General features: G+C 37.7%; 1 protein-coding gene across 1 annotated transcript; it reads left to right on the forward strand.

Moving 5' to 3' along the window:
• Window positions 1-413: 413 nt before the first annotated feature.
• pde9ac (phosphodiesterase 9ac) lies at window positions 414-9,899 on the forward strand. The gene is made up of 19 exons (XM_055028496.1): window positions 414-565; window positions 802-978; window positions 2,483-2,553; window positions 3,036-3,113; window positions 3,689-3,732; window positions 3,812-3,866; window positions 4,013-4,083; window positions 4,161-4,248; window positions 4,338-4,419; window positions 4,506-4,580; window positions 4,676-4,762; window positions 4,865-4,969; window positions 5,221-5,303; window positions 5,584-5,740; window positions 5,863-5,976; window positions 6,206-6,310; window positions 6,402-6,530; window positions 6,618-6,713; window positions 8,942-9,899. The coding sequence occupies exons 2-19, from the start codon at window positions 910-912 to the stop codon at window positions 8,987-8,989; spliced, it is 1,557 nt and encodes a 518-aa protein (XP_054884471.1). The 5' UTR covers window positions 414-565; window positions 802-909; the 3' UTR covers window positions 8,990-9,899.
• The last annotated feature ends 456 nt before the right edge of the window (window positions 9,900-10,355 follow it).

The following is a 10,355-nucleotide window of genomic DNA, read 5'->3' on the forward strand; positions in this document are numbered from 1 at the left end:
TTTTGTCTCTTCTCTTAACAACACAGTTATACCATTTTGATGTTACTTAACTTGCTGATTTTTTCAAATTATTCCTAAAAACCAAGTGACATTTCAACTCAGAGGAACAGGTTTCACTGTTACCTGTTTGGCGATGCCCCCCATGCTCTCAGGGGTGGATGTTTTTCTTCTCAAATGCACTTTTCATAAACGTTGATCAAGCTTGAGGTATTTTGCAAAGATCTGGCAAAGGCTACATCATTTGCAAACATAGTAAAACGTCTTTGGCCTTGTCTGAAACCATTCAGGTAAAAACCTCTTACTCTTTCAGACCTGATGATTGTCTCTTTATTCTCCATGGTAACAGTCCCATGGCAACAAGTGCTACTTATATTCACTGCTTTCACATGTCCGGCGTCACCAGCCTCATCACTCACAGCCTCCCTCTCCTCTTCACTGTATGTCAGTGGGCATGCGGCTGTTTGTGTCTAAACGCGCTGTCATGTGAGACGTGAGTGAGCCGGATCTTCTGCACCTGGGACTTTGTTTCCAGTCTCCACTGGGGAGAAGGAGGATCACTGACGCCGTGAGTTCAATACATGCACTGATTTTTTTTTTCCAGCGTTTTATCTATTACTTTGGTTTTATCGATTTCTTACATCCATTGTCTCATTGAAAGTTCTCGTGCTGTTACAAATACGACTTAAGTGTTAAAGTTGTTATTGCTTGATTTTTCTTTTGTTTTTTCATATCTGTATTTCTTGCTTGAATAGCTAATTACCTGTGCAGAGCATACCAAAAAAATCAACCTATTTCCAGCAGATCCTGAGAAGCAGAACAGAGATTTTGACTCTTCAGGGTTGTTAATTGGGTCTCCAAAGTGAAACCTCTTCAGGTGTTTAGCAAAGGAGACAAAAAAAAACAAGCGCCATGGGGTCCAGTTCCTCATCCTTTCCCCCCAGAAACATTTACCTGGATGTTGATGGGACGGTGCAGAAGGTGAGACTGATCATGCATGTTCAAATGAAGAGCTTGAAGTATTGGACTTGATAAACATATATCAAATGGATCCATTCTTAAATATGCACAGACTGGATTATGCGTGAATGAAACTGTCAGGGAGCATAGGAAAAAAAAACACATTAAAGAGCATTAAAAGTTATTGTCACCATCAGGAACAGCATCATTTCACTACTGAAAAGACTAAAACTTTGTTACTCAAACCCTTTGCAGTTCACAAGTTTATTTATGGATTTATTATTTTGTTATGCCTGCAAAAACAAGCACGAGAGAGAGGCAAAAAGCTTGAACAGCAAATATAATAGCAGAAACTGCTATAGCAAGAACAAATACAAACAAAATCAATAAGAATAAATCTCTAAACAGCAAAAAAATAATTTTGAAAATATGTCTATTATATAGTTTTTTATGTATGTTTGAAATTTCATTATATATTTGACTTGTTACGTGTCACAGGATCTTTTTTTCTTCTTTATTAGCACTAGCTAACATAAGCAGCATAACTTTGACATAAACAATAAAAATTAAACAACAGAGTTCTTGATTTATTTCCTAAATATTGCTGTTTGGGTTATTTTTTTCTCAGCTTTGTCCTATCTTTGAGTTTGTTGGCAAAGTGTAGCTCGGTTATTTCAAATTAAATGAATTCATTCTTAATCACACGAAAGAAAGATTACCAATCTTTCTGGGAAGGGAGTTTACAGCAAAATAAACATGAAAACAAACTACGATAAACAAAAACTCAAACCATAAGTTGCATGTTCAAAAGCAATTACAGCAATTATCCCAGAGGATTCAAGAACCATAACCTGGATCTAAAATTAGACACTGAAGGATGTCAGTGACCCTTAAAGGTGTTGCCAACAATACAGCACTGTGTTTTTAAAAACATAGTGCTCTAAATGTTAATTGGTTTGACATAAATCTTGAAGGTTTGGCATATCGTAGTTCAAAATAATAACAAGCACAAGCAGAAGTGCTCCTCATCTAGTGATGTAAAACGCTTTTTAAGTGGAGGTCTGGCTATGACACATGTCTCCACAGGAGCTTCAAGCCCAGGATCTAGCCGGCGATGTGTTTTTGTTTTTCTGCCTGATAGCTGGGGCTAATGCCTCTGCTCCCATGAAAACTACAGTTTTCTGGATCTTTGCCGTAAATCATTGTTCATTCCTCCAATTACACAGCCTGCAAGTGCTGACTTACTCCTGTAAACTGGACTTGTTTGCATGTGACATCTTTAAGGACTCCAGGAAATCTCACACTCCAGCTGTTGTTTTCTGTCAAAGTGTTCCCACACAGCAATGTTGCCTTTAGCTCATTCCAATACTCATTTCACTTTATTAGATGTTTTTTTAGAGATTGAAAAAAACACAATAAATTGTATGACCTTGGTGTTATAAATTTGTGTAACAGGAATGCTTTTTATGCAAACCGCTTGTCATACACTCTCCTGATCTGACTTTGTTGAATTGCGACATTTCAGGTAGTTTTCAGTCGGCACTGTAGTCCGTGTGACATCAAGGAACTTCTGTGTTCCTCATCCAACCTTCCCAGGTTAGTTGTTTGGTTTGCTTTCACATTCCAAAATTAGAAAATACCAAGTAAATATACAAACATGTGTATAAACTTTTTCCCACTATGGGACAATTTAGATAATATTCTGTTCTATTCTGCAGCAAAATGTTGACATACTGTACAGATCAAAACTGAGGATTAATGACAAATGTGAGCTTTGTTGCTTTCTCTCAAGTTAATTTACCTTTTTGTTTGTTTGTTTTTTTTGTATGGCAGCATACACTTGCAAAAGTTTGCACACAATGTAAAGTTTTTCAAATTAGTTTGTATTATAACCATAAACTCAAGAGGCTGAGTAAAAAAAAAAAAAATGGCCACCAAACTATTCATATTGATGGTGGTAAGAAATACCAAACTGAAGTTTGTGGTTTTAAAGTGGCAAAATATAAAACAAAAGGGGTGATGGACATTTTGGCAGGTAATTCTCACATTATTCTTCAAATGTCATTGTCTTTCAACAGGAACTCTGCCATTAAGGTTATAAATCCAGAAGGTGCCATGGTCTCTATTGATGCCACAATGCCCACCAACTCTCCAAAGTAACTTACCCGACATTCGGTAGAAATATTACAGCTTTGTTTAAATTTCCTCACATTCCATTTTCTTAAAAAGGGGGGTATTATGTAAAAGCAACTTTTTGACTCCCACATTCAGCTCATCCAGACTAGCGCCAGCAACAATTAGCAAACATCTGATAAAACTACAAGTATGCAGAGTTTCCCACGTGAGCTACTTCTTTGTCCAACGCTCCTAATAGTTGTAGATCGGATAATGAACTAACATTGTTGTGATGACGTGTTGGAAAGAGCAGGAGCTTCTTAAAGAGACAAAGGCCCTATTTCAAGGTGTCAAGTTGTAAAGTCAAAACTCTTTTAAGTCATAATTGTACTGCCGGCATTCTTACAACAACTGAAGGCAAAATAGTTACTTGATTGTGCTATAAAACAGCACAATGTTCCTAGAAAATACATAATACCGCCTTTTTAAGATGGGGTTGCATCCTTTGATGGATTCATCAGCTCTTTATGAGCACTTAATGAACTTCAAAGTGAGAGATGATGCGAAAAGGGAGAGACAAATCTAACTAAAGTGTTCACATCTGATTTCTTAACAGTTTTCTATACAAAATTGTCCCACTATCTACTGACCAGCCACAAGGTAAAGAATTTAAGAAAACTGTTTGGGAAATTATTGACCTGGTGTTCAGTGGCTTATCAGATGTTTATTCATGCCACAGACAGGGAGGACATGTTTCAGAGCGTGCTGTCTCAGGTGGCAGAGCAGTTCACCAGGTAACACATTCATTTTTTGTCACATCTGAAGCTTTCCCATCGCCACTTTGCAAAACGTTGTTGAGACTGCGACAGCGCCTCAGAGATAAACTGGATCACTTGTAAACAGGGCTGATTACTCATTTGTTCTTGACTGTCTGAGCCAGAGCCTTTCGCATCAGTGAGCTGAAGTCTGAGGTCACCACCAGGTTGGCGGCGTTGGAAAAGAGAGTGGAAAGTGAGTGATCAACAAAAAAGAGAAGCATCCACAAAACTCTGATAGGGAACTCAAATGTATCGTCCGCCCTGTTTCAGTGGAGGGTTTGAAAGTGGTCGAAATCGAAAAATGTAAAAACGATCTGAAGAAACTTCGAGATGAGATGACTTCAAGAGGTGGAAGTAGGTGAGACTTCAGACTTGGCATCACACCGAGTACATTAAAACAGCAACAACAATAAAAGATTGATTTACTTTGTCTACTTCTGACCTCAGGGTAAGCTGTTCTTGCAAATTCAATTTCTCGGAAGATGGAAAGAAGGTCACACCAAGAAGAGACGTCCCCACTTACCCAAAGGTATTTTTCTCCACAATGCAGCCTCTGAAGTTCACAAAAGGTGTGCGTGGATTTTCTGACCGTGTTCATTTATCTGCCACATTCAGTACACACTTTCTCAGGAGACCATTGAGGCACTGAAGAAGCCAACGTTTGATGTTTGGCACTGGGAACATAATGAGGTTTGGTGATTTCCATCATTACAGTTTAGTGTTATTCCTCTCAACTCCAAGAAAGAAGGCTGTTTTTTTTTTTCTTTCTCCATTTGTGGTGACAGATGTTGAGTTGTCTGGAGTTTATGTACCATGACTTGGGATTGGTGAAGGAATTTAACATGAACCCCATCATACTCAAACGCTGGCTGGTAAATAACGCAGACGCACGTTAATCTACGTATTCCGGTTCGAAACACAGATTAATTTGATATTCTGTAACAAGAAAACGGTGTTTGTACTTTATTTTTTAGCTGGCAATACAGGAAAACTATCGCAACAATCCTTTCCACAACTTTCGCCACTGCTTCTGTGTTAGTCAGATGATGTACGGCATGATTCACCTTTGCAACCTGCAGGTGTGGTACATATTTGTTCTGGGCCTTTCAAAATTATTCGTACGTCTTGAACTTTAACTAAGTATGATGCATGCAAAACTGAAGGTTGTTGTTTTATTTTGTCAAAACATGTAAAAAATTAAAGAGGTATGAAGCGCTAAATATATCTCAGTCTTATTTACTAAAACCAGATATAAGATTATTTATTTGAAGACAGTATTTCCAGTAAATTTCCAGGAAACAGGCGTGTTTCATCATTCGTCATCCTGCAGGGGAAGCTGACCCTCACAGATCTGGGAATTTTAATGACAACAGCGGTGTGTCATGACCTGGACCACCCTGGCTACAACAACACGTAAGACTCACTCCCATGTCTGTAGTACTGTTGACATATGCAGCACTGGAGAAGCCCACTGACCCCCGTTATGTTTTGATATACTCTGCACAACATTGTTGTTGATGATCTGTGAAACTAGTTCAGCCTGGAGAGAATTCAGGTATGAAAACATTCCCACTGAGCAAATCATGTTGATACGTTTGTGTCTGAGTTTCATGCAGGTGAGAACCTTATCAGAAAAGCCTCACGAGAACTTACTATCCAACCATCTCAGAGCCATTCTCCTATGTCACATCAGATACCAAATCAACGCTCGCACAGAGCTGGCGGTGCGCTACAACGACATCTCCCCGCTGGAGAACCATCATTGTGCTGTGGCCTTTCAGATCCTTTCGCTTCCTGAGTGCAACATCTTTGCAAATGTTGATCCAGAGGCATTTAAAAGGATTCGACAGGTGAGATGTTGGTCATGCTGAGTTTGTCTTGAATCTTTTGCACTGCTGTCACATCTATGTGTCATTCTGATTCTGATTTCACGAGAAACCAGCAAAAATTTTCTTTCTTGTCATGTTTTCAGGCTATTATCACCCTTATTCTGGCCACTGACATGGCCAGGCATGGTGAGATTCTTGAAAGCTTCAAGCAGAAACTGGACAACTTTGATTTTAGCAAGGAGGACCACGTAATGTGTGTATGTAAACATTTTTAAGTTTATGTTACTCTACTGCTACCCTTATGGATCAGGCCTTTTTGTGACGAAATGTATTGAAATGAACCAAAGTCACACACGACGCATTTCTGATGAATGAGAAATTAAAACTAGAAATACAAGCAAAACAGATTATTTTCACAGTTCCATCTGTTTTTGCTCTTGGACATGTTGAATTTGAGTTTGAACAGGCTTATGTTTATTATCTTAGTTGCAGAAGGTGTTGATCAAGTGCTGTGATATTTCCAACGAGGTGAGGCCAACTGAGGTTGCTGAGCCGTGGGTGGACTGTTTACTGGAGGAGTACTTCATGCAGGTGACTTGAGCTCCACGGGAATTTCCTTTGACCAGAATGATCTAGTCTTAACACGACAATATACTGATGCAGTGATGTCTTTGGTTTTAAGAGTGACAGGGAGAAGTCGGAGGGTCTTCCAGTAGCTCCCTTCATGGACAGAGACAAAGTTACCAAACCCACGGCTCAGATTGGATTCATCAAGTTTGTCCTCATCCCCATGTTTGAGACAGTCATGAAGGTATTGGACAAATGTGAATTGCTAATACAGCACTCTCTTTTCTAAAAAAAAAACATGTCATTCACTCTACATGTCTACGTTGACTAGCTATTCCCTCAGATTGAAGAAATCATGGTTCAACCTTTGAGAGACTCTCGAGACCATTATGAGGAGCTGAAGCAGCTTGAAGACTCAATGACAGAGGTAGGATTTGTCCTTTTTATTTTTTGTTTTTTTTGCTTTACACCCATTATTTTGTTCAATTTGGCTACATAGAGAAAGCAGTGTGAGAGGCCCTGTGTGATACAGTCGTCAGTCTCAATGAACACCAAATTATTGACATTTTTACAAATTACTCAGGGCACTGACTGCATTTTCCTGAGATTAATTTGTTCTGGATTTCACCCAGTCCAGCGGCATTCAAAAATTAGTGGAGGCGCAGGAAACAGTAGGGAGGATTTTTGCATGGGATATTAAAAAAAAAAACCACTCATAAACAACCAACTCTCCCTGTCCTCCAGCCAGGCAATCCTAAATACAAACCCAAGTAATGAAACTAATTTTTTCCCCTCATTCTTTGCCAGAAAACAAATAAGAACATTTTCCCTCTGAATGGTTGCTTTATAGTTCCAGTGTGAAACTTTCAGAGACATCTAGTTGCAGAAACGCATGACATCCCAAACTACGCTTTTATATGTTTCAAGTTTTGTAGCAGTCAGAATCATTGTGTTTATGTTGTTCGAGGGCATCCAAGTTATAGTCTCGATGCTACAGTAACACGAGAATAAATGAACAAAAGCTGTTGCTGTTTACATCCAATAACACAATAAAACGTCTCTCTTACTCTTATGAAATCTGCCATCGCTCAACTAGTCTAAACACACACAGAACACTGACAACACACACTTTTAATCAAGGTCATGATTAAGATAAGAGTTTACGAGCATTTTCAAGATCTTAAAGTTCTAGATGATTACAAAGTTCATTGGCATTAAACAGACATAATTGCTCTAAAACTTGAATTGTAATTCCTAATTCTGCCCACCTGTTATGTATAAAAGGAAGATTGTATAGTGCCAACATAATAAAAAAAAAACACCATAAGCATTCTCCTACTTTTCCCTGATGGCATACAAAAGGTTGTGAAAAACTCTGTGTCTTCACTCACACCAGCAGAAATCAAAGCTAGCATGTGCTGAAAGATTAGATCAGTGCATGAGGATTTGATTGGGAAACTATAATGAAGAGAGTCTGTTTTCTTCTGTATTAGGATGAAGTCATTCAAACGTCCACACACGCAAGCACACGCAAACACAGGCTCTCATCACATGCAATTGTAAAGATATATTTTGTTCAATGAAGCAGAGAAGAAGAAAAAAATGTAAATATGTCAGTAGGTTTTGAGACAAATTATGGTTTCTGTGTAAAGTAAAACCAAATGAATTCTTTGTTGTGTTTTGTGTGTTTTACTGAGTGCAGTGAGCGCTCCGACAACATTTATAATCAGGAATGTGCTGCACTTTCACCACGTTTAGTTTGTCATTTCAGCTTTAAGAGATCAATTTGCTCCCATAATCCCATGTAATTGAGTTTCCTGGCAAATTTAAATCTTTCACTTTGAAAGCAAGCATGAAATGTTTCAGACTGCTTACATGAAAGACAGAAACAAAAAATGTTTGAGTTCAGCTGTGACAGAAAAGACTTCAAATTTAATCTTGTCATTGGTGAAAACAAACTGGTGAAATGTTGCGTATTTAATCATCTCTTTTTTGCCCCTGTAGTCATGACTTTTTTTTTCTGTTGAAGAGCTGAAATCATAACTTCTTTGATGTATTTGAACTTTGATGTATTTCATAGATTTACTCCTCACTGACAACCTGGCTCTGAGACTTTGAATGTCATGAGACAGACCAACTCAACGTCAGACATATTTAATATCCCTGAAGGATTCTTGTTTCTCATGGGTTTGTTCACAGATTCTCCTCATCAAATTTAACAAAGACGTAGCCATTTTGGAAAGAATTAGTTTTTTGGCTCTTGTTGTGCAAACCTAGTAGAAAAATATCCCCCAAAACCTGCAGTCAATCAGGCAAACATGACAACAAAGTCTTGAATCAAGATGGACGCCACACTTTTCAAGTTTTGTTTTTTAAAACACTTTGAGCACAATGTTGAATTTTCTCTTGTGCCTCCAAATAACTTGAACTTTGTGGTCGTAATGTTACGAAGTGCAAAAAATGAAAAAGGAACTTTTGCAAGGCCCTGAGTCAAGGTTTTTTTTTTTATATCGAACTATCTCGCGCTGTCTGAACTGGGCAGTCTACTTATCTAAAATCCAGGCTTAACATAAACTTTTGTCCTTGAGTTAAAATAATTCCTGTCTGCCTAAATTTATTTTTTTATTATTATATTTTTTGTTATTATTATTGCAGGAATCGTCTTTCATGAGCCGATTAAAGAAAGACTTGAAAAGTGAGTGAGGCCTCGGTGAAGACATCCAGTGCTGCATACTGAAGATGGCAGCTGAAGCAGCGACACAGCTCTGCAGCATGCTGAACTAAAATTAGGCAATGCATTTCTTGAACTTTGACTTTGATGTATACAGCAGATGATGGAGGGAGGTGCTGACCTCCCATGCATATTTATGCCATGAAAGCACTAGCCTCCACAAATTTTAATTATTTATTTATTTTTTATTTTTTGGCAAAGAGTCTAATTACTTTCTCCAAACAGAAAGTAATTTATTTTAATTTATTATGTGCTTTCACAATCTATAGAACAGGTTTTCTAGTTTATCAAAGTTTTAGCTGTTTAAATAAATAAAATGATCCAGAGTGGCACATTTTAAATAAAAATCTAGCAATAAAGTTTCACTTGGTATCACAAATGAATGTCTTTCCCACAAATTATACAAAATCATACTTTCATCTTTTAATTAATTTTCTTTTTGCATTTACTTTTTAGTGAAATACAGTGCATGAAGTGTGTTATAAACAGTGCAAGTCGCCAAGCCTTGCATACTTTCTGTTCAATATAATGTATATATGAGATATAAGAAACTGTTCCAACTATTTAGGAACTCCTGCTGTGCCAGATTGTTTACAGTAAAGAGCTACAACAGCAGCATTTGTGTACACACTAAATATTCATCTACTTACATTTTTATTCTAATTTTGTCATTTCTGCTGCTGTTTGAGTTAAACAGACAACTGAATTTTTTTGCTGATTGTTAAAACATTAAAGTTTTATAATTGTCACAAATATGTAATCATGGTGAAGGGCTCAGTTTCACCATAATTAGAGAATTTGCTTAAAACCTAGTACTGTACGTTATTTGGTCGGTCCTGCAGACCGTAACAATCTGCTCTAAAATGTAATTCAGTAAAACTCAATTCAACTTTGTATGCTGTCCTACTTCACAACAGACATAATCTCAAGTTTAATCCAGTTAATTTCAACATTGCTATAAAGTTATGTCAAATGCAAATTTGAACCAGTTTTAACCCTCTCCAGGCAGATGTTGCAGATTTGCAACAGCTAAATGCTACTCAGCTAGTCTTTGCAAGTAATTTTAGCCTGAGAGGGTTAATGCAGTGCAGTCAGTCAGCAGCTGTTTCAAAAAAAAATCACAAGCCAGCCAACTGCACCCAATCTTCACTCCGATTTGCACCTTCATCCTGAGAAAACACTGAGGAGCCAAAATAAACTCTCCTTTAATAGGAAAAAACCTCAAGTACCTGCAGTTTGCCTAGTCCAGCTTAAAACTAAACAGGCAGAAAAATACATGGAGCAATGTGGGACCTGAAGTGGCAATTAACTCAAAAATAGTCCCAACTGTTAATGGAG

Source organism: Poeciliopsis prolifica, unplaced genomic scaffold (genome assembly GCF_027474105.1).
Source record: "Poeciliopsis prolifica strain line A6 unplaced genomic scaffold, Auburn_PproV2 SCAFFOLD004, whole genome shotgun sequence".
NCBI lineage: Eukaryota > Metazoa > Chordata > Actinopteri > Cyprinodontiformes > Poeciliidae > Poeciliopsis > Poeciliopsis prolifica.

Coding starts and splice junctions, on each gene's coding strand:
- pde9ac (XM_055028496.1), top strand. CDS start 910: ATGGGGTCCAGTTCCTCATCCTTTCCCCCCAGAAACATTTACCTGGAT. Junction 5,304..5,583: donor CACCCTGGCTACAACAACAC/GTAAGACTCACT, acceptor ATGTCACATCAG/ATACCAAATCAACGCTCGCA. Junction 6,531..6,617: donor TGTTTGAGACAGTCATGAAG/GTATTGGACAAA, acceptor TACGTTGACTAG/CTATTCCCTCAGATTGAAGA.